At 43.3% G+C, this 26,975-nt stretch overlaps 2 protein-coding genes across 3 annotated transcripts in view; one reads left to right on the forward strand and one right to left on the reverse strand.

Annotated features, from left to right (window-relative positions):
* trmt5 (tRNA methyltransferase 5) overlaps positions 1-1,516 on the forward strand; it is a 2,864-nt gene extending 1,348 nt beyond the window's left edge. Inside the window, exons 4-5 of the mRNA XM_085931511.1 lie at positions 85-724; positions 1,077-1,516. Of these exons, the coding sequence (XP_085787637.1) occupies positions 85-724; positions 1,077-1,135 (699 nt within the window). The 3' untranslated portion in view covers positions 1,136-1,516. The remainder of the gene's footprint in view (positions 1-84; positions 725-1,076) is intronic.
* Positions 1,021-25,853, reverse strand: mnat1 (MNAT1 component of CDK activating kinase). Of its 2 annotated transcripts, XR_015068308.1 has the most exons (10): positions 25,790-25,853; positions 25,626-25,723; positions 20,305-20,457; positions 19,868-19,941; positions 19,328-19,431; positions 19,043-19,183; positions 17,409-17,540; positions 11,777-11,898; positions 1,603-1,794; positions 1,021-1,164 (listed from the first exon to the last, which is right to left on the reverse strand). XR_015068308.1 is itself a non-coding variant. In XM_085931514.1 (9 exons), exons 2-9 carry the CDS (start codon positions 25,712-25,714, stop codon positions 1,674-1,676), a joined length of 936 nt encoding a protein of 311 aa, XP_085787640.1. In that variant the 5' UTR covers positions 25,715-25,723; positions 25,790-25,853; the 3' UTR covers positions 1,520-1,673. The 2 variants fall into 2 exon arrangements, 1 of the variants encoding a protein (XP_085787640.1); XM_085931514.1 differs by lacking the exon at positions 1,021-1,164 and having other exon boundaries at positions 1,520-1,794.
* Positions 25,854-26,975: the final 1,122 nt, after the last annotated feature.

A 26,975-nucleotide genomic window follows, 5' to 3' on the forward strand; every position in this document is an offset into this window, starting at 1 on the left:
GGTCAAAACTTGTATTCTACATGGGGAAATAGATTGTGACCATATAAAATTGGCAACTATGAATAGTCCTGCGTGTTTCCCTAGGTGAAAGAAAACGGGGTGACATACGAGTTTGACTTCTCTCGTGTGTACTGGAACCCGAGGCTGAGCACGGAACACCAGCGCGTGGTGGAGTTGGTCAAACGTGGCGAGACCGTGTTTGATGTGTTCGCCGGCGTGGGACCCTTTGCCATTCCAGCGGCCCGCTCGGGCGCCACCGTTTTCGCTAACGACCTCAACCCGGAGTCATACAAGTGGCTCCAGCACAACTGCAAAGTGAACAAGGTGGAAGGCAAAGTGAAAAGCTTCAACCTGGACGGCCGAGCGTTCGTCCAAGGACCGCTCAAGCGAGAGCTTCCCGCGCTGTTAAAGGGAAAAGGCGGTGTGCACGTCGTAATGAACCTGCCCGCTTTGGCTCTGGAGTTCTTGGATGCCTTCAGAGGCCTCCTGAATCAGGAGGCTCCCTGTGACCACAACCTCCCCACAGTGCACTGCTACGGCTTTTCTAAAGACGACAACCCAGAGAGGGACATGATGGAGAGGGCATCTCTCGCCCTGGGCTTCCCTATGAAGGACCAGTGCTCTGTGCATTTTGTCCGCAACGTGGCACCCAACAAAGATATGATGTGTATCAGCTTTACACTTTCTAAAGAAGTTCTCTTCTGCCAGCATGAAATAAAGACAGGTAAGAATTAAATGACAGGGATGATGCAGGATTCTGGATGTAAATGCACAATCTGACAAGATACAATATAAGGCCTGTGTCAGAAATGTTGTTTTCAACATTTCATACAATTGTAAGAAACAATATTTTGGTTATGATTGCAAACATTTGGAATACTAAAAGCCACGTGATTTTCAAGATTTACAGTATGTGAACTTGATGCAGTAATGGCACAATGCTGCCATTGTTCAGACTTGAGGGACAACTTGTAGTTGTTGAGAGCTGCTCCTAATATGTTAGTCACTGCAATGTATATTAAAAATTACGTTGTACTGATGGACTTTTTTTTTTTTTTACCTTCAATTTTCTGCAGAATCTTCAGAGGAACCAGACCCCAAGCGGCAAAAGTGTGAGACCACAGATTCATCTTGAAAGTGTCAACTTGTCACTGTCAAAGTCGACTGGAAGAAATGTTTGAGTTGATCCCCTCATTATACACTCATTAAATACTTTGTTAGTGCATCTAAATGAGATGTAATAGGAATTGTATAAAAAAAAAAACATCATCATCTCAAGAAAACATTCATCATCATTATGGTATAGTACCAAATTACATTATTGAGAGGTGGATGAAATTTAATTTACATCTTCTCAATGTCAATCAAAACTGAGCATTATATTTTAGAATTTTGTATACAGCTGGACCTCATTTGCTTATCGGGTACCTAATGTTGCTTAAGACAAGCTTTAAGTTGTTAGTATCCAGCCAGTGCTTCCTTGAACATTTTTTTCATTTTAAATAAATTGCTTTCATGAAAGACAAACTGAATTGTGATTTATTTACTCGATATATAAAAGTGACACACAAAAAAAACAATGATACAGATCACATCACTGACCACCACAACAGTGTTTGTCCTCTTCAGCGATGTCTTTTTGATAGTCCGTGAAGTTGTGTCAGAGTTTGGGGTCAGCCAATACGGGGGAAGAGGCCACTGAAGGCATCCTGGATTGCTCGATGACACGCCAAAGCTGAGCTGTATCCTCCGGCTGTGTCCTGAGGCATGGAGGTCCGCACGTTGTTCAAGTATCTGTAAACACACAGAAAGCCCACCCCTCCCATCGTCAATGACGTCATCGAGGTATTTTGTAAATAATGGACGCTGTCTTGACAGCCTGAGCGTTTCTTTCAAAAGCAGAGAAACTTGAGTGCAAGTTTATCCGTCATTAAATCCACACTCGGGCTTATTTTTTCTGGCCCTTTTCGCTTCTGTGATGAGATGGACGCAGACAGACGTAAGTGTACGTTAACGCTGAGAACACCTTGTGCCCTGAAAGCCTCGGCAACACGGCGCTATTAAAGTATTAGAGGTGTCTCTCTTTTATTTTAAGTGCTTACAGATGTATCCTGCCAGAGTCTCTCAGGTTTTAAGCAACACTCAAAGTCAGTGTTTATTTTCACACAGTCACTCAAAAAAAAAAAAGTTCACACAATGTGCTTGCCATCAGCTCACTTGTCTTGTTGAGGCAGATCTACAAAAAGAAAAGCATGCCAGCAACTAAGAGTCCATTTAAAAAGACCGCATTTTTTTTCTTTGAATGTTTGGAAATTTTACATACAAATATTCTAGATCACAGAAATGTTTCCAAACCTTTAAGCGAACCAAGAAATATCTCACAGAACATGGTCGGACACAAATGTGACAAAAATGAAACATAAACTAGACCAATTGAGAATAAGTGGGTCAGTTGTTAGAAGTCACGGTACTGTATTGGACCACCTGATCAATGTAAGGTGTGTCAAAAAACAGTTTTATATTTTAGTACAATGTTTATGTATGAATAAAGATGTCTGTAGAACAGACACGTGGTACTCTGCAGCTGAGTAAACTTAAAGTTCAGACTAAAAATATCCCTTTCTGAATGAGTATTTTTTGCTGGAAATGGCATAAAAAAGGTGGTAAAAGATGGCAAGACGTTTAGTTGCGACACCTAGCGCCCTCACAGGAGTGTATGCGTTTATCTTCAAAGTGAAACGGGAATCGAGAGCACAGACGGCAGACTCTGAATTCTGCCGCCATTCCAGCTGCTTTACGCAGTCATACGTCACACGGCGTGACCTTGTCGAGACCCTCAACCGTGCGGGGGGGAGTAAGACGAAAGGCGGCGAGGAGACGTCAATGCAAGACCACTCATGGGCCACTAGAGAAACAACACAAGTTCAAAAGAGGAGGGCCAGTGATTAATAATAACTTCATTAGCTGCGGAGCTGCTGTAGTCTGTCCTTCAGAGCACTTGAGGGAGGTCTTCTCAGATGGCTTCCTGCATCCGATGAGTGCTGCCTATTGATTATATTGTGCTGGGCCGCTTTAATGGTGAAAAAAGTGGGCTATTTACAGCCTGGCTAAGTCTGCTCTTCCTGCTAATCTAATCCCCAAGCTACTCATGTGGTCATTCCTTCCAAGAAAGCTGAGAGCTCTGTGTAACTTTATACCGACCTGCCCCAAAGGAGAGCAGAAAGAGAACATGAAGGCAAGAGGGGGAAGGAGGAAGAGGGTGTGCAGTCTGTATACATCAGTGTGTGAGAGAAGGTTTGGGAAGTGGAGGAAGGGGGGTTTGGGGGGGGGGGGGGATAGGAGTTAAAAATCACCTTTGGGTATCATCATGACAAAGCCTCTTCTCTTAAACCAACCCCATTGGCCTCTGCTCACCCCTTCCACCCCGCGTTAGTTCAGTTCTGCTCCATTAAGTCAGCGACTCTATCTCCAAGTGAACTCCAACGGCATCCAAGTGCGTGTACACAAAGCGGCACTAGACGTTGGCTATGCGTGGCCAATCGGGAGCATGGCTAGGGAAATGCATATTGCCGTAGAATATTAACATCGGAAAAGTAGCACAGATGCAATACAAGACGTAAAACTTAAGAAGCAAATCTTAAGGAAGAAGATCTTCAGATTTGGATAAAGGTAGCTAACTAACTAACTGACAATCTTTGGGAATAGTTTGTGGTAGTCTTGAAATGCACCCAACGCTATTTCTAATATTACCACCATTTAAAATGTCTATTATGACGCAATACATCTGGACACCGCAAATGCTATCAATTGTTTTGAAATGATTAGCATGCGCTACCAACAGCTACACTTTCAAGAGTGTGCCAACACGCCCCTCTCAGCAGCAACCCCCCCCCCACGCCATCCCCCCCGATTCTCCCTGAAGACCAGACTTGCCTTTTGTTCACAGGGCCCTGAAACCCAAGCCGTTTCGCTCCGTAACATCTTTCACTCTCTCGGCCCCACTGGAGCATTAGCTGCAACTTGATATGAGTCTTTTCAAAGCCTCATATTATTGTGTAAATATGGGTCACTTTGGACTGCTCCATTATGTCGCTTTGGGGGAGCGGGACAGGGCGAGTGCAGGTGATGAAGACAGCGTAATGGCACAGTGGGACAGTGTGCGAGTCAGACTGCAATCGAAAGCACAAAACACGCCGGGGGTTTTCCACTTGCATGCAGATTGACAGGAAGAAGGTTTGTGCCAGTTTTTTTTTTTTTTTTCTCTCACCGATCTCTTCCGCAATCAAATTTTAGAATGATTTATAGCAAGTATCTAGTACATTCAAATCAACACTTGAAACAATCTGCTATTCCCAAGATTTGGAGTCGTAAGATACCTGAGCCCGCTACCACTAATAGTCGGAAATTTCCCGAAAAGATTTCAGATAGATTCACAGCCCGAGTTTGGTCCTACAATGCCTTCAGTTCTTGAATCGAGGAAACAAAACGATAGCAGGCATTGGGTTCCTTCCTCTTGTCTAGACTCGTCACGTTGACTGGAATTGGATTAAGAAAGCTTGATGGAAAAGAAAAGAGGCAGCCCATGTGTAATATGCTGCGCTGGTTATTTCAGCAGGCAGACACTTAATCAACGCAGAAACCACAGAGCTAGACGCACGCAGACGACGACGCGATTCAAAGCCCATTCCAACAAAACGCTCATTGTCAAAGCGCCGTTTGTTGGCTGCACTCTGTTACACATGACAACATTGCCGTTTACTTGAAAGCGCATTCGTTTTTTTTGTTATCGGGAGCCAATCTGCTATGTGGATGCGTTTGAAACACCCACCACAGACACACGTCGCCTTTCAAGTATTAGCGATGACCTGAGACCGGACCCCGGCTTGAGCACCTGTTGGCTTTTGCAACGCCCTCCCTAACCCACAGTCACTTTTTATTACAAAGGATCAGAGCCGTTTTTTGGTTGCCTCGCCTCATCATCAGCATGATTCATAAGTCTTTAAAAGACCGATTGACAAAACATAACTGAGGAAAACTACAATGTCTCCTAAAGGATGTTTGTGTATGTGCACAACAAGCGCAGCTGACAAACACGGGACACAAGAGGGAGCGGCGTATTTGTCAAAGGTCAGTCGAGAGTGTGCTAGGTGCCCGGAAATCTTCCTTTAGCGCCCCGCTCCGACTGCGGTTGAGAATTCCGGGCCTGAGAAGGATGAGGGCCAAAGGAAGGAGGTGAGGTGGGGGGGGGGGGGAATTGCGCAGAGCCACACACCTGCCAGATGATTTGTCACGATAGAGGGGTCACCACTCAGCTGTCACCCCCTAATCACCCATCCTACCCCTTAAGTCTACCCCCGCCAAAGCCTCCTCTCCAAAAACACCCCCCTCCCTGCATTCCACTGGCATCTCCGATTTCACTCGCAGCACGGTTGCCCCATCTGCCCCTCCTTTCCACTACTCCACCTCCAGAGAAAATGTACCCATAAGGAAGATGGAGCACACTGAGCACATTGTGTGTACAGGCGGGTTACACAATTCATGTTTGTCTAAGAGCAAAGTTGTTTCTTTTCCGGTCGTACGGCAACTCCGTCCTGTTATAGGGATCGGTCCGCATTGCGGTCCAGATACCCCCTGCAGACAAGGCAAACGCTCTCACAGGTATACTATATCTGTCAACAGCAGCTATTCAGCACCACAGGTCAAAGGTCATCCTCTTTTCCATTGGATCCAGCTTCCTCTGGGATGTGGCAGCGTGTGAGGAGCCTTATCCACCGTCCACCAGATTAGCCCAACTTGTGAATGAGTTAAGGGGACTCGGTGCGGTTACATCACCTCTTCTCCATTATCAAGAGTCTTATCATCACCACTGACAGACCGAGGCTGCATCCCAGAAGGAGAAGTGGCGGAAGCTATCGCTAACACTTAGTTAAGGACAACGTGTTTAGAGTGTTAACAGATCCTCTGCTTGATACTTGAAATGGACACCCATCTAATACACAGAGTGAGAATCTGTAAGTTGTCAGAAGCTTGAATGATAAAGCGCCCTTGTTGTCTCTCACAGACAATAAAGGCCGATTGTTTTGCATGTGCCTAAAGACGGACGGCTTCACTTCCTGACCTAGCTGCCACCTGTCGCCGCTCATCCGTGGCACTGTTTTGAATCCTGCACGTCCCCATTCTAACCTGATGGGGTCAGTAGAGTCTGGCGAACTAGGACAGGCCTCGTGTTAAAGTACAGCCGAGGTACTTGGAGGGACATCCCACACCCATAGAGCACATCTTTCTTTCCTCTCCAGGGCTGCCACTTGATAACCCTGAGCCACCATGAAAAAGCTTAGAAGAAGGAGGGAGGGCTACCCGGCGGACTGTGGAAGAAGAAGAATGACGTGACAGCAGTGTGTCGTCGCTAACTAAATGCAGCTGTAAACAATGGAGGGACATATGCTGTTCTGGGAATGGCTGCTGGCCCGAGGCGCACCCATATACACCGGCAGCAAAGGTACCTTGACAGTTAGAACGTACCATTCTGGGAATAGAGACACCTATACACAGAGGAAGAATAGAACTTTCCCCGGGAGGAGGGGGTATCAATTACAAATCACCTGAAGCATTAGGGGGCAGGAAAGATGGATTTCAATAAAGACAAGAAAGAAGAAAGACGGGGTTGTCGTAGAGGTAAAAAGACAAGAAAGAAGACGGCTCAAAATACATACATGATGTACTTCCTACGCTAAGCTCCACATCACAACAAACCCATGCATATTAGTTATTGGCAGAGTCAAACTGGAAAAGCATGTGAGCTTCGAGAGAGCAGCTGCTTTCGTTTGTTGTGCTTCAAAATAGTCGGGAGACATCACCTCTGCGGAGTATTGGCCTCGCTCGCATCGAAACTGCGACGCCAATAAACCTGGAGTTCCCTTCACGCTGGAGATGGCTTGAATTGGCCGGCTTGCATTTCAGAGGGAGCCTACGAGTCTGTGTGGCGCGTAGCCCGGCCGAGGGGGGGGGGGGGGGGGGAAACAACAACACTCAAAGCGCTGCTGGTGCAGATAAAGCCGAAGTGTGTCTTTGTCACTCGTGTAATGCTCGCTACTTTTCAGAAATGACTCACGGCCAAGTAAAAAAGGCTTCTCAACTGGTCCGCACACATATTTAGGCTGGTACTTGGAGAGGATCAATATTTGCACAGATCTATGAGAGGGAAACAATAGTGATTTGGCCTCCACCGGCGCTCTCTGTTAATGGTCTGTTTACCGAGACAGACGGGATAATGGGCTGGGTGGGGGTGGGAGCGCAATTGGACGATGGCTGCACTCCATATTGTTTTTGATCTGGTTAGTAACGAATAAACTCCGCACCTCCAGGACGACGTAGGCTGAGAATTTAAGCTCGGCTAGAAGTCACGTGATGGCCGGTAAGACACGGGCGCTCCGTTGACGTGTACGACTTTGCAAGTCAAATAACTGCCCATTGTTGAATCTCTTTTGGCTATGCAAATAGAAAAATCTGTGACACCCCCGCGGAAGTTTTTAGACAAGAGCAATCGGAGCACTTAAATGATTGCCGGGTCATGTAAGTTAAGAAAGCAGAACATGCTCTAAGATTGGAGAGCATATCAGATATCGGAGCAACCAAGTTCAATTTTAGGTCTTGGAAGCATTTGAGGGGAAAGGCTCGTTTTGTTATGCAAGAAACAAACACACCAGTTCCCCATAAATAGTTGTTCTGGCAACAATACTATTTTTATTGGTCCAGCGAGTCCAAAATATGAGTGTTTAAATTATAGTAAAAGTAGATCAAAGTCGACTGCTCTTCAGGGAGTTCATTTGGGGTCATTCCAACCGGCGCCGCGGCCTCCTTGCCCATAACTTAAGCATCAAAGCTGTGTTTGTGCGAGAGAGTGTGACTGACTAAGGCTCACGCTCTCTCCAAGGTGCCATCACTCTGGTCCTGTCACTCTCAGCACCCTCACATCCACAGCGCAGCACCTCGGGTCCACTACTGTCGGCGACCCATGACCCCCTCCCCCCCAAATCACATCAACCCCTCCAGCTCCATCAGATGCGCACCCAGCAGAGATCAGAGGATGTGGGAAGGAAGCCATTCATGTCTGATTTGAGAAATTCCTCTGCATTTTGATCGAAGAAGAAAAACATCATGGCTGACTTGGACTTTTATTCAAGAGTAAGAGGGGAGACCCAAAGGAAGGGAGTGGAAAATAGACTAGCAAGAGATTCAAAAGTCCTTTCTTGACAGCTTTTAGTGGTCATGCAAACTCCAAAAGCCACATTGACGGTTCCTGGAAAGCGGTCTGCCCGGAATTGAGGGCTCTCTGGACTGCTCCTTCCCAATATTAACACATGCACACTTGACTATCACATAAACACACAGACTTTGTTGGGCACGCTGAAGCTTCAGACTACAAGCAGGGAGGAGAGTATCACTTAGAGACCCATTAACCCCTGGCTCACGACCAGAGCAGTGAGCGGACATCCTTTAAGCACATGTTAAACATTGCTAGTCTATGAAGTGATTGATGCTTTACTTGTGTGTTTGTGGTCATAACTGTGATGTTTTTATATGTAAAAAGAGGTGGGACACTTAAGTAGGTTACATACTCTGATCTCAGTCTTAGAGACTCCTCCCTTTATTTTGATGCTTAATTTTTTTTTCCCCTTACGCATTAAACCCACACATATATCATTTAAATGTCAGCACTGCACACAAACATTTTGGCTAGCAGGCAATATGAACCAATCAAACTACTTGACTAATTTTTCCTCACCACTTTACGTGACATTAGACATTTTGTTGCTAATAGGCATATGCCAGTCATGCTCAGTTGATAAACTGGAGCAGAGGGCAGAGATGCCCTACCATTTTCGACACGACTTTTCCAGTTCAAGACTGAGGGATCCTTAGATTTAGCCTCCATTTTTTTTTTTGCACAGACCTATCAGCTGAATCTGGCGTGACTGTTCCAAAGTACAAATGGGCAAAGTGAATCATTCGGGTACCGTGACTGAGGCTTGTTAGAACTTAGGTTCATCTCTGTTGGACGCTCCATAACTGGCCTGTTTTGGTGGGAGAAAATACACAGAGGTTGACTTCCTCCTGTAGAGAAGTGCATCCCCAGGAGAGGAGCCCCAGACTAAACACTTTTCATTCAGCTGCTCGGCATCACCTCGAAACAAGCGGCAGATGCCTGACAAGCACTCCCAACAGAAAACTCACTTTTTCCACCAATTATGCAAAAGGGAAAGTGTGTGTGTGTGGGGGGGGGGGGGGCAAAGCCTTTAAATGTTATACATGCTGTCTTTTGGCAAGTGCTTTGAGCAAATTCTGTCAAAGAAGGATGGGTAATTTCAGGGTGTTCGGAGCCAACACAAACAACTGTTCTGGCGAGGCCTCATTGTCAGCACTTGAGGTTTGAGTCAAATGTTTCAACGCTCTGTAGCCAATTTCTCTTTTCCCTACCCCCACCAGCCCATATGATTTGTCCTTGTCCAAGATCTCAGTCAGCCTTTCATCACCTACACAGCCGGAGCTTTCAAAAAGTGTTCTTGTGGAAAACAAAGTCAAACCCCAGATTACAATCTACACATACATGTCCAAACAAAAAAGAAAGCGCCTTTCTCTCACGTTTATTTTTGTGCTGTACACGAGATCAATTGTGAGACCATCACCTTTCATGTTTCCAAGACTGGTTCTGCTGTTGATTAGGTTACTTACTTACTGGGAAGACACTTTGAGCAATATATTATACATTCATAAGTAGGGAAGAATTTAAGATACACTACAACCTCTGCATTGGACCTTAGACTGAAAATGTATACTTGAGGAGAGAAGTTGAGAAGACGTGAACATGTCGTGTGTCTTAAAAGAGAAGCAGCACTCCGGTCAACAATGTGTTGACTGGATGTCTGCACACGAGTTCCATCTATGAAGCCACCAGAGAACATACTCCGGTTTCCCTTGACGGCCGCATCCAAGACAAATCACCACCGGTGCTGCTGTCACTGCAGGCCTTGACCAAGACAAACAGCCAAGTTTTAAAATAAGTACCTGCTGCCTTCCAGTTCATCCACACTGAGACGCATCCATCCTAAAACGTATTTCCCTTCACAGGTCAGAGGACTGGAGTTGGCGTCCAACACTCACAGGGGACTCACTTTTCACCCTTTCACCCTTGTCTGCATTCTCTCCCACACATACACACACACACACACACACACACACGCGTGTATGTGAATTTTTACCACGCAGCACACCAGCTCCATTATAGCCAAAATGCTGGGAGTGCAATAACGGGGGTGACTCAATGAGTATACCAGGTTGGCTGTGTACACGTGCAAGCTTTGACCATCAATGTATCTCTGAGAAAAGTGCTAACCTCAACTTTTTTTGATCTCAAATCCTTCACTACACAACAAAAACAAAGCCATTGACCGTGCCGTTCCAATACTTTTGGCGATGAATATGCAGACCGCTCCAAAGCGCCCGCACCATTTCCATGCTTTGGACACGACGGCATATTACATTTCCAAAGTTGTGGTTGAGCCGACCGGGCCGGCATGTGTTGATGCCAGAGTTCCTCGGTCGAGACCTTTTTTTTTTTTGCGTCTGTGGCCTTTCCGGTATTGGTCCACCCGGACCGACGCACAGACGCACACACACGCCCACTCCATCTCAACTATGCTACGTGTTTCATCTACATATTGATTAGCTTCGCTGAAGGAAGCACGACCTCAGCATTTCACTGAATACATAATGTAACAATAAAAACGTGTGACAGATCATTCTCTTTAGACTCTCCGGTAATTCTTGAAACAGCATGTTTCGGGCCTAAGTAGTTGACTTTCCAGGCAATAACACAAGTTGACGTTCATGACAGACTGAAGGGCAACAAAAATACAATATGCTGAAAGATGCTTATCTCACTTAAAGGAAGGTTACGGTCAGGGTGAAGCGGTATTGAACGTGGTCCACGTCCTCCACCTCCCCCAAAATATGACCTTGTTTTGATCCTGTCACCCAATAAAAACAGGCCGCTCTCGCTATGTGGGAGGGTTTTAGCAGCAGCCCGTTGCAGTGCAGACGGCCGGGCGCTGGGGCTGACTGATGAATGACTTGCATTTGGTGAGGATTGGAGCAGTGGCGTCGTGGATTGATTGGCCCAAAGGGGGCTGTCGAGAGGGGGAGCATTTCCTGCGTGTGTTAATGGACGCTCCTGCAGAGGCAGTGTGGCGGCTTGTGGGATGCTTTGCTTTGCTAATTTGCTTTCAGTCTCGCCGTTAATCAGAGGATGATCAGAAATGCTTCCTCCTCACTACATTTGGCAAAGCAGTCATGTGTAAGGCCGAATCGCAAATTAATATCTTGAATTTAGGTCGCTGTGGACTGCAGAAAGATAATATACTTCACCAGTCAATGTAAATCTAAACTGTGTGGTGAAGATCAAATTTAATTTCCAAGTTGCATACGTTTTAGTTTAAAATAGGGATGTGCAATTCATTGAAATTCAATTACGGTGAAACTCCACCATGGTGGCATAGTGGCATTATCAAAAAAAAATGATTTGAACATTTTCTTGTTTTGAATGAAAATTTGGAAGAACCGTGATTTCAATTAATCATGATAAATATTTTCTTTCATAAGTGAGAAGCCCTAGTTCAACACCACCTGAGTATGTCATTATGCTTCACAATTTTTCTCTTTTAAAACTTTGGCTGCCATCCAAGGGACTAAAAACTTTGTGTGTGTAAAAAACATTTACCCGAGTCTTCCCAGCTGCTCCAATTCTGGTACCGGCGGTCCGTAGGTTTTAATGTGGCGGGGGTTGTAGTGGTAGAGGGCTTCTTCTAACTTGGGTACAGCTTGCAGAGATACCGTTTGACGCTGGAATAGAGAAGAGGATGGTAAGGGGGTGGGGGATGGAAAGAGCAAGACTATAATCGAAAGACAAACAAGCTTTAACACTTGACAATAATAATTATCACTGGTAAGAAGTCTGGAAACTATGTCACAGTCACAATGACATAAGAATATAAGTAGGTTTACTGTCAATCAAAGTACGACATGAAAACATTCCCGACAAACTGGTTTAGCTAGGCGCATCGTTAGTCAACTTTTCGATTTGATGATATTTATAACAACTCATTACAATTTGGGTCACTGAACATGAAATAACATAAAAATTTGGATTTGGATAAATTTGATGTGCTTTAATTGACACTCAAGATGGTATTAACTTTTTTTTTCAATTATTGTGCTTATAGTTTGAAGTTGTGCAAAACATGCAAAGCAATGATGCTGAGTGCCGCCATGTTTCCATTGCAAAGTACCAGTGTGGGGGGTTTTTTTTTTTCATTGCTTCTCTAATTCTGATTACCACATTATTATGAGTGGTTTCACTGACCAGGGATGATAACTGCACCTAAATGTATCCAATAAAGATAGAGGAGAATACAAATACTATAAGAAACTCTAGTCCTACTCAAGGCCATTGCACATTTGTTCGCTTTATCACTCTTCCATCACGAGGGGAATTTCCACATAGTCAGATCCACTTTGTGTCAGCGTGAAAGTAATCCGACTCAAAAGACAATCCGGGAATTATAACGAGGATGCCGAAGCGACCGGGGGAAAATTATAGGGAAACTCAAAAGGATCACACAAAGGAAGATAAAACGATGAGACCGTAGCGAAGGCAGAATAAACAAGAGCGCTCAGAGGGGAGTTAATGAAAAGCAAACTAAATGAGTAACATGTGTCCCCACAGCCTCAAACATGCTTCAGCCTATACACAAGTAAAGCCACCTAAGCTCTAATGGAAGTTACGCAAAGCACCGAGGATGCACAGTGAATGAAGGCTAACTGAGCCAAACACAACATGCTTATTCTAAACAAACACACTTAATGTCTCTGCTTGTGGAAATCCTTTATCGTTAAGTCAACAATTGTTGAATGGCAGTAAAAGAAAGCACTTATTTGAAATGGTTTTGATATAGAGTGGAAGGCTTTAACGCTCATATAATTCAGTTTGACCAGCCACACATCTCATCCATGACGTCATCACATGCATATTTTTTTTAGGCGTACTCTATCCAATATTTTCACAACTGATTATACATTGTGCTGTAAACTTACTTAAGATATGCAGACTTGTATCCAGTTTTTAAAAAAAAATCTGGTTTCGATCCTGATTTTTCACAATAAACTATATTACGCGCAATTACAAATTGTCAACAGTCGTCTCCCGCTTTAACCTTGGGGTGCCATTGATCTCTAATCCTGTCCCATCATTCATCCAACATAGCAGCGTCCCCGCCAAACACTAATCAAACACAGATTGGCCAACTAAGACCTAGCAACTTTCCTGCAAATTTGCCCCGGTTCACTTTCTCATCCATCTTCCGTCAAACTTTCAGCACTATTTAACTCCAATGCAACAGTTGACACCATATGATTAAATGGCGGTGAGGTGGGAGGTGGGAACCAGCAGAAGAAATGTCTACGTGCTGGCGAAAGAAGATACAGATGCTTACGGAGCAGTAAAGCAGATTCACAAGAGAGGGACGTTCACTCTCGAGACCTTTCTGTTGCATTCCTCTGCAAGGTCACCTTCAAATAGCCATACTAACACTTTAGCTTTTTGGCTCAATATATTTGTGAGAAAAGTCTTTCTTGGAACAAATACCCATTTTTAACTCAATGTGCCGGTTTTAACTTTTTACAAATACCACCTTAAGTCATTGTCAAATAAACGTGGATATTTTTCAAATGTTGGACTATAACAGATGAGCAAAACTCAAAGACCCAATCAAGATCCAAAAGGATGTGTGGCCAACTCTTACTTGTACAAAGCAGGATATGTGGGTCAATTGATCCGACAGAATGATGAAGCAGACGCTCAAGGCACGTTTATGAGGCATGGACTCATAAAAGTGTCGTTGCTTCAAAGGGATGAGAGATCCGCCTTTGGATGTACGTTACACACGGTCTACCTTAAGCATACTTTAAAAATCTGAGACACACACCATTGCACAAACGGCATTTAGAGACCGACCTTTCACAATGACCACTGCAATTGCCGCAATGGTTGAGGCAGATGGTTGTCGTGTGGGAACAAATGCTTTTTATTTATTTTATATTAAAAAAAAAATTTAAAAAATAAAAACAGCACCACCAATCAACTTAAATATTTTGTTATTGCTGCTATCACATTGTCGAACAGTGCGGAATTGATTGAAAATGAAAAGCTTTGAAAACAAATGTTTCAATTGAGGACAAAATTAAAATACAGGCTAATCATCTATTAGTACTTCCAACTCCAGAGTGGTCACCAGTCCTACTAACTCCACCACACGCTTAAAGGTGTGTAATATTTTTGTCCACATAGCGTAGACACCACACAGAGCCTCTCCATTCATGCAAAATGGATATCTGATCTTCAGGTAGCAAGTGTAAAAAGCTGGTCACGCCTTGCCTTACACATTTAAATAGAACTTACTATATAACTAGAGGCAGCTGCCTCCGTGCAAAGCCCTTAAAGCTGACAAGTCCTTTTTTCTGCCAGGCTGGGCTTGCCTGAGACGCAAGCGAGGGGGTTGCTGAGGCCATTCTAAAGAGGACCAAGCCAGGGAGTGGAGCAGAGGTGTGAATGCCCACATGTGCTCGTGCCAATCACAGCTGACAGTTCTCTTTAGCCCCCGACCTGACCCCTCTGCTAGCAAAAAAAACCCTGTAGTGATCAATCAGAGTTCCGCCAATTTAACAAGAATGGGGAAAAAGTCACAGAAAAACGGTGTGATTTGTGATAACATTATATGGTAAGAGTTTTTGTTCCAAAAAACACACACACACACACAAGAAGGTTTTGAGCTGGTCAATTGAAGGGAGTTGGGGGAGTATGCAACACCAACCTCTTCGGCAGAACAGGTTAGGCCAGTCTGCCAGAGAAAAGTCAAGCTCAGCTCGAGTTTACTCTGCAGAGCGTGTCTCCCAATCAGAGGTCACTATAAAGGACGTTTGAACAAAAGCACAACAAAACTGCCTGGAGAGCGTGTTAGTGTTTGCGCTTGTGTTTGTATTTTCTATACAGATGACGTCTAATAGAACACTTGCCAGACAGGACCCGAGGACATTTAAATGAGCTCCACATCTATGTTTAGGGATAAACCTGCTACCCACATTTGGCCTACTGTACTGAGTTGTGTGTGTGTGTCCCTGCAGCTTCCTTCCACTGGATGCCCATGGCGGCCTTGTCAAGTATGTCAGCTGCTCTGCTGCCTGTGACAAGTGGATCAGGACATAGTGGTGCGAGAACCTTTCATTCAAGATGCCGCTGAAAGCTGCTCCAGAGAGAAATCCCCCCCCCCCCCACCCCCATTGGTCAAAGTCTTTGAGCAAATACACACACACGCGAGTGGACACACACTTGACACAACTTTCCTGGAACAAAGACAAAACGCTTTAAAAGTCACACATTGTACAAACCTGTAATTTAAGCTAATGATCATAAATTCATGTCCTGGCACTGGTTTAAGACAAAAAAACAAAACAAGTGATGTGTTTAAACAGGGACAAGCTGGCTGGCTCCCGTGCAGCAATTCTCTTTTGATTTCGGTAAGCAACTGATTCTTCAAAGGTTGTTTAACCAAACAAAGCAAAGTTGTGTGCATTCACTTCGACAAATACGTGCGTCTTCCTTCAATGGTGCCAGTACAAAGTGACAGATTAGCGAGCAATTTCCAAGCCATTCCAGAGGCAAGACCGGGCACATCCCAAGTTTTACAACGCACCTGGGCTCAGCCAACTTTACGTCGAACTGCATTGAGCATCCTTTTGACAGTTTTCTGACTCAACCGGAATGAATAGTCGTACAACATTGGGCTATCAAAGTAAAGAGCAGGCTTAAATGTTTACTTGCATGTTCCAAGTCAACAACATGACGCAGCTGCTGCCGTCGATGAGACATTAGAGCACGCTTTATTTAAAGACCTGGAGCCTCGGCATCTTTACGTTCCTCGGATTGGTGGGCTCAAACACAGGCAGATATGTCATTCTGCCAGTGACAGCTCACCTTGGCCCCAGAGAGGAGGCAAGCTAAAGTGCTTGCATGTGGCGGCGGGCTTAGTGATGACTACCGACTTGTGTGACAGATGAACTTGCACATCAACACGCTTGATAAAATTAGAGGCCATAAAATCAACCAACTGTTCATTCATCTCGATTGCTGTTTGCTTTCTCTAGCCTGAAATAAATAGTACCATTTTCAGAAACTATAAATGCAAAAAAACGTTCATGCATTCGGCAAAATATGTTTAATAACAATATTGGAGTCCACCAAAACTTAAAAGTGTTCCTTTGCCCAATGGCCGCTTTTATAGTTTTGATGAATTTGTCAAAGTAGTTTTCAAAGTATCCTTTAGCAAAACTAAAAGTGCATGGAAAATAATCTTGCTAACTCTGAAACATCTCCCATATTTAATTCAGATGGGTGTAATGACCAGGTGTCCTAAAGTTACAAATGCCAAAGAGTTTATTTTTCCAAGCGCTAATTGGCATCACTGTAAGTACTTTGCTGATGTGTTTCCTCCAACGCGAACTCATCTTGGAACAAGGGACCACAACCGAGCTCGATAAATGTATTCCAGCAATCTGCAAGAATTTGCCAGTCTGTGCTGAAATCTCACCAAGTCAAACACAAGTCATGCTTTTGGACTCCGGCGTGAAGGAAAATTCAAACCCACATGTTCTCCCAACTTGCAGCTGAGCGGAGCATATGTATGGAGAGAGCTTAGGGATGGTAGAGTGAAAATAAATTAAGGGGTGCCGGGGAGGGGGGGTTGGGGGGGGCGACCGCAGAAGAAACCAAGAGCAGCATAATAACGCTGTTTCTCTCCCCATCAGCAAGTTTAACTCTGCGCAGTCGAACGAGAAGGTGCAAACACTTGTGAGCTAGATGGTGAAGAACAACCGTCGTAGAAGAGTCAGGTTGCTACAAGAACTTGATAATAGACAAGAGAGCAACCAGCAGGAGCCTCTAGGTGACAACCTGGGCAGATATCTCTCTAATGCATCTGTGGGAAAATAAGCACTGCTCATGAGGGTTGTTGGGAAGGGGTTCACGTGATGACACAGCGTGTCTCATCACAGTAAAATGAAAACAAATGACTGGAAAGTAGAAATGCGGCAAAATGGAAGGTCTCGGCAGGCATGGAAAGCTTAGATGGTCCAAGAGTCACAATGTCTCAATGGGCCCCTGTTCTGGCTCAGACCAACGTGATGATATGACAGCAGGAGTGCCGACCTTTTCTTGTAGTGCAGGGTAACGAGAAAAAGGAGGAGCAATCTCCTCCAGTGTTTTATTTGATTAAAAATAAAGAAGTCACCATCTGACTCACCATCTGAATTCCTGTTGAAAAGTGATTGGTGGCTTTGACGGCCTGTTTCTGTTGTTCGATCTGAGTCTCCAGCTTGGTAACACGGGCCTTGTGTTGGGCAAGCAAGAGGGAGGCAGGAAGCTGAGACTTTTCCTGAGAAAACAAAACAAAAAAAAAGGTTTGCATCAAGTGCGTTGTATTCGTTATAAGGTCAAACCTTTGAGTCTCTCCAGTGAAATGTTGTAACAGGTCAGACCTTTAAAAACACAAACTTGGACTTGATTTTCACTGAGGACATTTTTGAGGCTTTGGCAGAACACGTAAGGAAACTTTTGTGTTTACAGATACTCAAAACAGTTTAATGGCTTCCAGTGCTGACAACATGTCCTGGGGTCTCCATCAGGTTGGTTATGTTTTCATAGCTGTGGTTAGTGTCCAATTTTCAAGCCACATTTTAAGAAATATTGACCCTCATTTATCAAAAGGGTTTGGTATTTCAAGGACGTATCAACAATGTTGCCATTAAACGTTGGTGTGAATCCTCACGTTAATAATGGCATGGAATTAAATGCTATCTTGCAATTTATTCACATCAAAGAAAATACATTCATTCATTCATTCATTCATTCATTCATTTTCTGAACCGCTTAGTCCCCACTGGGATAAACCTCATTTCTTTGATTTTATCACAATTCTGTCAACTCCAGTGCAAATTGAAGAACGCGTTCTTCTATCTGTAGACTATTACAAGACTCCCCCATTTACATGTGGCTTTAATCAAGAGTTGCATTTGGCAGCAATTATAAATACGACATGTAAAATACTTTTGAATATGTTCTGAGGCTTGCATCTCGGCCAAATCTCATCAGATCTGGTTATCGTGATGTGTTTATGTGGGATCTTATCACATTTTGTTGCCTTGGATCTAAAAAGCTGCATCTGCCTGTCTAAGATTTTAGAGCTTGTCAAAAAGAAATATTAAGACCATTTTGTTTGCACCACAACTGACCACGAATGAAGACATTGATACGATTTGGATAGAATGCGTGTGAATCAACACATGCTGAAGCAGCAAAATAATCATCAAGTTGCTAGTGAAGCAGCCACAAGTTGTGGAACCGCCAAAAAGGCATCACATTTATTTTCCTTGTGTGTTTGAGGGTGGTTGGGCTGGGATATACAGATGTCAGGACCCAGAAGGGCTCCCCCAGGGGGGGCGAGCACTGATCTCATCTGCCTACAGTGGACAGGCCCCGTGCCTTAAACAAACAAACACACAGCTTAACCTGCTATCTGTGATGGTGGTTGAGCGGGCCCACATTGCTAGAACAATCACTTCCAAAGCCCGCGAGCTCAACACAATGGAGCCAAGAGGCTTTGGAATCACACAATGCCCCGAGCAGCACAATGACTGGTAATAAGCTCTTAATGATGAGCTATGAACCCTCAGGCTGTGTATGCATCTGATTTGCGTGTGTGTGTGTGTGTGTGTGTGTGTGTGTGTGTGTGTGTGTGTGTGTGTGTGTGTGTGTGTGTGTGTGTGTGTGTGTGTGTGTCAGCGATGGAACATTTAAGATGTCAGAACGGATTGGTTTTTTTAAGAATCATATTTGCACAACAAGTGTTTGCTGTCATGTGATGCGTTTACTTCTCACCAGTTCATCCAGCAGAGCCTGCTTGTTCTTCTTTTTGGCCAGCAGTTGCCTCTGCTCCTCCTGCAGCACATCCAGTCGTCGCTGCTCATTGCCCTGCTGCTCTTGAAGGAGCAGCTCCTCCAGTTCCTCCTGCTCTCGAGTCTGAGGAGGGTCAGATTAGGTGACATGGGTGATTTGCATACCACCAGAATGTACTAAAAGACATTGGTGTCAAATCCTAAACATCCTTTTCTTTATTCCCTTACTGTTTATGCGAATGTATCAATAAATAATCGGTTTACATACAAGCTTAGCTTTATTCTTCTGGATGATCTCTCTGTTCTCCCGCTGGTACTGCTCCATTCTCATCTTGGTGTCCTCCACATCAACATTGTTTGTAAGGTTAAACACTGCACAGACAGGCGACACAACCCACAATTAAAGCACTTGAGTCTGTCCGTCACAGCCAAGTCGAATTATGCAGTCAAACTGCCGTGGCTGTTATTTTAAATTGGACAAAAGATCCAAAGAAAACAAACACGCCTTTAAGAAGTAAATCAGTAAGTCATTTTGAAATGTACACAAAAACATTGCGAAAACTCCCTTGGATCCCAAGACCCTTTGAGGCGGCCTCATGCTCTATTAAGGGCTAAAATCTTATGGGATGTTGCCATTCGTGATGTGTTAGCATTGGCAATTCTACCCAATGATCTATGACCCAAGGATGGCATGCGCTAATGCCTGTTAAACATCTCTCCATGCAGCTGGGGAGAAATCATTACGGCGGCTGGAAAAATCCTTTTAGCAGACTCGTTCAGTGAGCATTTAGTCAGTCGGCGCTCGTACCGATGTCCTCCACTTTCTCCAAGTAGTCGTTATATTCTCTCAGGCTGGGGAAGTCGCAGTCTCTCTTGTTGTAACTGCAAAGACAGACAGGGCAGAGGAAAGCAAACATGTGCCGACATTAATATCCTCCATTAAATCAAGCATTTTATAAAAGCATGTCTGCATTCTGCCTAATAGACACACATTAGATGTCAATTAAGGAGCTATTAAAGTACAGATGAGATGGGGAGGGGCAGCCAAGTTATTAAAAAAAAAAAAAAACTGGCAGGGAAAGAGCCTTCCCGTTTGGGGCCCCCCAAGGGAGACTCATTGTCTACAAAACAAACAACATAATGAGGAAGACAAAGGTGGTTTAAGAAGTGGGAGGCGGCCCGGGATGACACATAAACAAAACACGGCCACACCTCTCAGTCTCCCTCCCGCCTTCCCTCACTCACATCTTCAGCACCTTCTTGCGGATCTCCACCTCCTTGTCGATGGTGGGGTCTTCGAAGAGCTGCACGCGGAAGTTGCTCTTCCTCAGGGGCGTGTCGCACTGCACGCAGTTGCTGGAGCCCCGGACGAACAGCATCTCGACGCAGTTCTCGCATCTTGACGCACAAGGAAGAACGCAACATCAACGCTTTAGAATTTTATTGTCTTATATATGGTTGAGAATCATCTTTGGTGGGAATGGTGGACGTTAATGGGATGGCGTGAATATTTCCTCTGAGTGCTTAAAAAATTCTGGGTATGATAGGAACATCAATTAGGCGGCTTTTACAGGAAATTGTCCCGATTATCAAGAATGTCTGGCTGCACTGGAAACACATTTGTCTTATTATTCCAAAAATACCCCAATCGTTCTTCTAAATTGTATAATTTGATGGAGTTGCTGTTATATAATTTTATAAAAAAGCAAAAATACTCAGAAAATGTCTTCACCTCTCTATGTGCTGGGTTGTTTTTTTTTTCACTCAATTCTGATGGAGGCTCAAGGATTTTATTCAAAAACAAAAAACAAAATATGGAAGTCTGCAGTATTTCTGACAATCTCACCAATCAAGGCCATATTTGGCAGCGTGAGCAAAACTTTTTGCTTTCTGGTTTATATCTCCAGCATCCTCTGAGGGCAAAAAAAATGTATAGCAGGGCAGTGCGGTCATGATGAGTTTTTCAGGTGGTGCTTTGGCTCCCGATACGAACAAAGCAGGCTCTTCCACTGGTGAAAAATACTGAACAAAAAGCACTTATAACAATCAAATTGGAGAGTTTCGGGGAAACCCGAGGTTCAAAGCCGGAAGCTCCACCTCATTCACCGTCATGACTCGCTACCATAGCAACCAACAGACCTACCTGAGGCCACAACCCTGAGCTTAGCCATCAATCACACTTTTTTTTTTTTTACAGGTAGGCGTTTACCCATCAGTCACACTCAAGTGAGGAGTGGACACTAAGAACAATGGGAACACTCCTAAATCTCCCCCTGATGGGGCGGAGGTCTTGGATAAACGTTTGCACAGTACGTTGTTTTAATTAACTCTCTGTGGAGCTTTATTTCCACAGGAATTCACCTTCTGCTTCTGGCTTCCTTCACCCAAAAAAAAAAAAAAAAAAAAGCAGACATCTGGTTTCCAACTGCCACTGTCTGTTTTTGAGCACTTCTTGCATAGTCAAATTTACAATGAGTATTTGGACAACGATCCATATTGGGTTGGGATCAGGCCACTGACTTGACTTTAAGTCATTATTATATAATTGATTAGATTTTTATTTACAACACAGCATTATTCTTGTTTATTAAAACACATCACAATATATTTAGTCTTTTAAGGGGTTGGAATAGATTAATGATTTCAATGAGTTATTTGATTTACACATATATTGGATTAAAAGCTTGGTCACCGAACATATAAAATTTGTAAGTCACTGTATTAATAATTATGTCTCTACTTTTTAAATTGAGTTGCCTTGTGTATGAATAGTGCTATAAATAAAGCTGCCTTGCCTTTTGCCCCGCCACCAAAAAGCAAAGCACTCTGCATAAAACGGAAAATGTAATTCCTAAATGGTAAATGGCACACTTATGTCAAAGCTACGCAACATTGAGGGGGGATTTTTTTTTGTGTATTAACGTATGAGTCATTTCTTTTCAAACAGTGGTGCCACTTCAGAGACGCTCGAATGGATGGAGGCCATTAGAAGCATCATGAAATAGTCATCATGCGAGACGTTTCACTTGATCAGCAGAGCTCAGAACTATATAAATAAATACAGCGAGAAGCGAAAGCGCAGAGTCACAGAGTTTGGATGTTTAGGCATCGCTTCTCGGATGTGGGTCAAACAGGCATAACCTGCTAAGTGCATTGCCAAGTTTGCGTGCAGCCTCCAGAGATAAACTTCATGAAGCGTTACGGAGGAAAATGTGTCAGTTTCGTTTGCCACCGAGTAGTAAACTCAGCTCAAAATTATGGACAGGAACATCTGCGTTGGTCCAAGGGAGCATATTTGAGCCCCTTGCCCGTGTCCACTCTGGGACAGGCAGATGTTCACTGCGGCCCGAGGCTATAGGAGATGTATAGGCCTTGGCCATATGGAGGTAGATGGAGGGCTGTGGCTTGTTTCCACAGGCCCACAAAGAGCCCATTCATCAACACAAGCGTAAGGACTGGGGCGTAGCTTGCCCCCTGCCCCATAAATGGACCACACAACTGAACCCTCCAAAGGGGGAAAGCCTGTGAGCATAGAGGTGAACATCGCCTCCAAAAAAAAAAAAAAAAAAAAAGACGAGAAGGAGGAGACTTTGTGCATCTTCAGCTTTAGAATTGACTGATGAAAGGCAGAAATCTGAGGCAGCGCCATATTGTGGCTTACATTGATATCTTATTGAAGCTTGCCATCACCGTGTCCCAGGGCTGTTGTTGCTGAGTGATGGCTCCTGACAGACTCCTCCCTCTCTCACCTATCCCGCTCACAGCTCCAGGCTGCCCTATCTCTCCATCTGCAGCTGTCAGCAGGTCACAGGAGGTGGTGGGAAAGCAGGCTAAGCAGGGGCCTGGCCATGCAACAAGCCTCCAAAGCAGCTACCGGCATTTTGGGTTGTGACATTGCCGTTGAATTCATATAAGTTCGATGAAGCCCTGGGGAACGATGGGGGAAACCTTCCAGGTGAAAAGCTGCCATACAAAGAGAAGCCATGTAAACAAACAAAATCGGAAAACAGCGAATGGGCTGGCATTTAGGCGGCAAAACGCAAAGCTGCCAGATGTTACGGAAATAACTGAGTGAATGCTAACGTTATGCCCGTAAAGAATAAGGACTGCTCTGAATATTTTGAAAAAAAAAAAAAGGCAGATGTGGTACGACAGTGAATGCGTGCAACTTTTCATCTGGACTCGGCTGCGATGAAAACCCATTCAAAACAATTGCTTAAAAAAAGCACGAAAGATGACCCGCGACATAATACAAAGCCAAGTCAGCATTAATTTGACAGTGGCCTTGTACCTGCCATTACAAGCTCAAACCAGTGACCTCAGATACCCTCAACTTGGCAGCCGCCAAAAAAGATGCTCCATCCCGAGAGTAGGATTGCTTTACACAGGAAGCTTGTCACATGAGATGTTGAAAAATTAGATATCTCAGGAGGTACTGGCAATGAACCACTTTATGATGAATCACGCAGATCGCGTCACTGAATGAATAAATAAAGAGCTATGTCTTATCGTTTGACATTTTATAGTTTGAAGAGGTTTTCAGTTTTATGTAGTCGCAGCAGAAATGCAACATATCACACAATCCAAATTGTCTTACTTGACTTAATTAAAATAATAATAATAACAATAATAATAATAATAATAGTGAAGGTATCCCAACATGCTAACTTTTTTGTATGGCAGGAATTTGGAATTATGGTATTTGTTTTTGCCTAAAAATGCCAATTTACTTTGCTATTACTTTTCTTACTGTGAAAGTACATGTTTTTATTTAGATCAGATATTATCAGATATTTCTTTGTGACTGACACACGAGATTATTTTTCTTCCTAGTTTTGACACTTAAAAATAAAATCTAATCTAAGATGATGAATGTAATACTTGACCAGGTCCTGCAGGGTAGTAATAGATTACTTTTCTGCTACACAGATTTAAAACACACAAACGCGAAACTCCCCACACTTTGCCAGTGGGCATCGACTTGAAGCTGTTCTGCAGATAGAGTGACTCGCTTCCATTTAATTAGGCATGACCGCATATGTGCCCAAGTGTCAAATCCCAAAGGACATGGCCCTGGTGTCATCATACAAAGGTAATAAATAATATCAGACGGTCTCAGTGGCAGGATACAAAATGTGCTGTTGTGCAGTTTAAATTTAGACAGAGTGCGTTAGAGAAGCTTGATAGTGCGTCATGTTACGTGACACTGAAATGCACTGCGGTCAATTGCCAGGGTAGGAAGTCAACTTAAGTCCACCGTGGAATGGACACCAACTTAGTGTGAGGTTGACAGTTATTCCAATGTAGGACTATTACAGAATAGAGAGAAAACACGCTGTCTGATACAGGATAGTTGCACAAGACATGCTGTAATGTTTGAAGTCAACTGAGGCCTGCCGCGCAGTTAAAAGCGTTGAACTGGACAAGTCCTAAGTATGTCATAGGTTGAAATATTCGTCCCTTCCTTTGACTAACATTTCCATCTGCATTTCAAGGACATAACTGTGAAAAGGGGAAATAAAATAAATGAAAAAAGTGACAAATATAAATGAAAAATCAAATATACAACAAAACAAAAAATAAATATAGTCATGATTTACCACACCAAAAAGGGTGCCACCAATTCCTTTGCCGGTGCGACCTATTGAAAAAGTGTCGTGTCGCTCAGTTTGCGATGGGACAATCTTACAACAAAGGTGACCCGGCAGAGGAATTACTTAAATTGCTAAATTGCAAAATCTGTTTAATTTTCTGCGTACGGTCGTGCAGCCAGATTATACTGAGAGTGACCTGATGACGAAGCAAGGCCACTTCCTGCTGGAGTAGTCAATAAATAAATAGTATAGAGGGTGAGGAAAAATTGCTCTCGTCAGGCTGCCGCCAATGTTGCTTATGTGTCCCTTTCAATAATATGAAAAGGCTGATACACAGTTGACAAGGTTAAATTTTTTAAAGTGCCAAGCAAACAGGTTTTAGTGCCGAAAGATGTTAGACAAGCTCATTTAATTAATTGCGATAACCAATAAATCATGACAAACCTGTCATCACGATGTACTGTTATATTAACACGTCTCTGAAAGTGTCATTAAAAAAAGAAGAACCATTTTCGTTTCAAGCTGTACAATGTTAGAGAGAACACACTAGAATCGAGAGGTTGTTGGTTTTGTTGATTACTGCTGATGCCCTTGAGCAAGGAACTGAATCAAAACTGCTCAGCTGTTAACACTGTCCTCGCACTTTGCGCTCTCTTACTCCATGCTTTGTTATTGTCACAATTAGTTCAACAACGTTGTGGTTGTTATTATTAGCATTAGCATTCACGTTAAAACAAATCAATGTTATGGTTCATATAACTGTGCACGACTGTAAAGTCTGCAAGTGCTTATCAGACATTTTCAATATTTGCAGACGCTGACACGTGCACAAATATGTTTTATAAGTAAAAGTGTTAAACTGGTTATATTTATTTGAGAAGTTGATGCTTTTGAGTGGGGGTTAACGTGATGACAGCAGTGAAGTAGATGTGTTCTTCAATCAGTCTAGGTAAACAAAGTGCAAATACTCACAACGTGTGTCCACAAACGTTCACCATCAACTTCAGCGAAGGGTTCCTGTACTTTGTTGTTTTGCATCTCGGACAGCTTTGGTCATTCATTTCGTTCCTCTGTAATTGCAAATTGGTGATGATTAAGACAAGAGAAAAGCAAAAACTTGCCACTTTAGTGCTTACATTTCCGGCGGGTGGGTTTTGTGCACTAGCGGATAAGGTCCGACCAGAAACAAATATTAAAGGTTCCTCTTTGCCCTCAACTTTGAAATAGTGGAGCGCTTGTTTTAAAACCAAAACGCTTCAAGAGATACTCAAAAATTGTATTTTTACACAGTTCTTATTAATTTGTTTCGTAGTATCATTAGTTTGTACATTCATTAGATTTTTTTCTAACGTGCTATTGAAACGTTACGATCAAACGCGTGTTTTTGCCCCATCCTTTCTGACGCAAAGAAAATGAATGGATGGCATTTTATTTTTAATAGAACCTGCAAAACAAAAGCATGAAAATCAAATTGCTATCTTTTAATAGCTCGTATGTAATACTCAGTCCAGTGTGACAATAGATAAACATCATATTGGTTAAAGAAAAAAATCTTTCCAACTGTTCACGAGTGATATTAAGAAACAATATGTACACTAGATTTTTGTGGATGGGGCTTTTTAATCCACTGCGTTTTACTGATATTTTTTTTTTTGCAATTTGTTGGCTTAGTCAGCATGATTTAATACAAAGTACAATAATAATATTTAGGTTGTACAACCATAATAACAAACATAATGATACACTACATTTACCGTGGGAAAAAAAAAACTTATTGTACCGGTATTTTCTTTTTACAATTCATTCACCTGTTGATCTTGCACACTGGTTTTCATAGGTATGCCTAATGAAGTGAATAAACTAACTGAAGTGGTGTGTGGGGCACACGTCTATTGTATTTCCTCAGTTGTTATCACTGATTAATTTATTTAGATATTTATTTCCTCAATTCACAACCCTATCAAAGCTGTGAACAGATTCTGATTTTGTGTGCAGTTTTTTTTTCTTCCCTTGGACAACTTCAAAAATGGGTACGTGGCTCTGCTATTGGTGGGGGATATTGACCAGACTTGGCCTTAAATCAGCACATAATTGACACACTCTCCATTAATACCCAACACACAAACACACACACACACACACACACACACACACACACACACACACACACACACACACACACACACAAATGTGCTGGGGATCAGGCCAAAAACGGATCACAAAAATGACAACAAATATGTGGGGGTCCCCCCAAAAATATTGGTAAACCTCGAAAATTCGGGTATCCATTATATTATTGTCTAAGTAGTTATCTTATTGTAA

Source organism: Syngnathus leptorhynchus, chromosome 15 (genome assembly GCF_054491065.1).
Source record: "Syngnathus leptorhynchus isolate UIUO chromosome 15, UIUO_Slep, whole genome shotgun sequence".
Lineage (NCBI taxonomy): Eukaryota > Metazoa > Chordata > Actinopteri > Syngnathiformes > Syngnathidae > Syngnathus > Syngnathus leptorhynchus.

Bases quoted from the DNA above. Each gene is read 5' to 3' on its own strand.
- mnat1 (XM_085931514.1), bottom strand. From the start codon at position 25,714: ATGAATGACCAAAGCTGTCCGAGATGCAAAACAACAAAGTACAGGAAC. The intron at 19,942-20,304 runs GTGAGTGAGGGA...CTGTCTTTGCAG, and splicing joins CGCAAGAAGGTGCTGAAGAT to TTACAACAAGAGAGACTGCG. The intron at 1,795-11,776 runs GTAAATGTTTTT...GTGTGTTTACAG, and splicing joins GAGCAGCTGGGAAGACTCGG to ATACTTGAACAACGTGCGGA.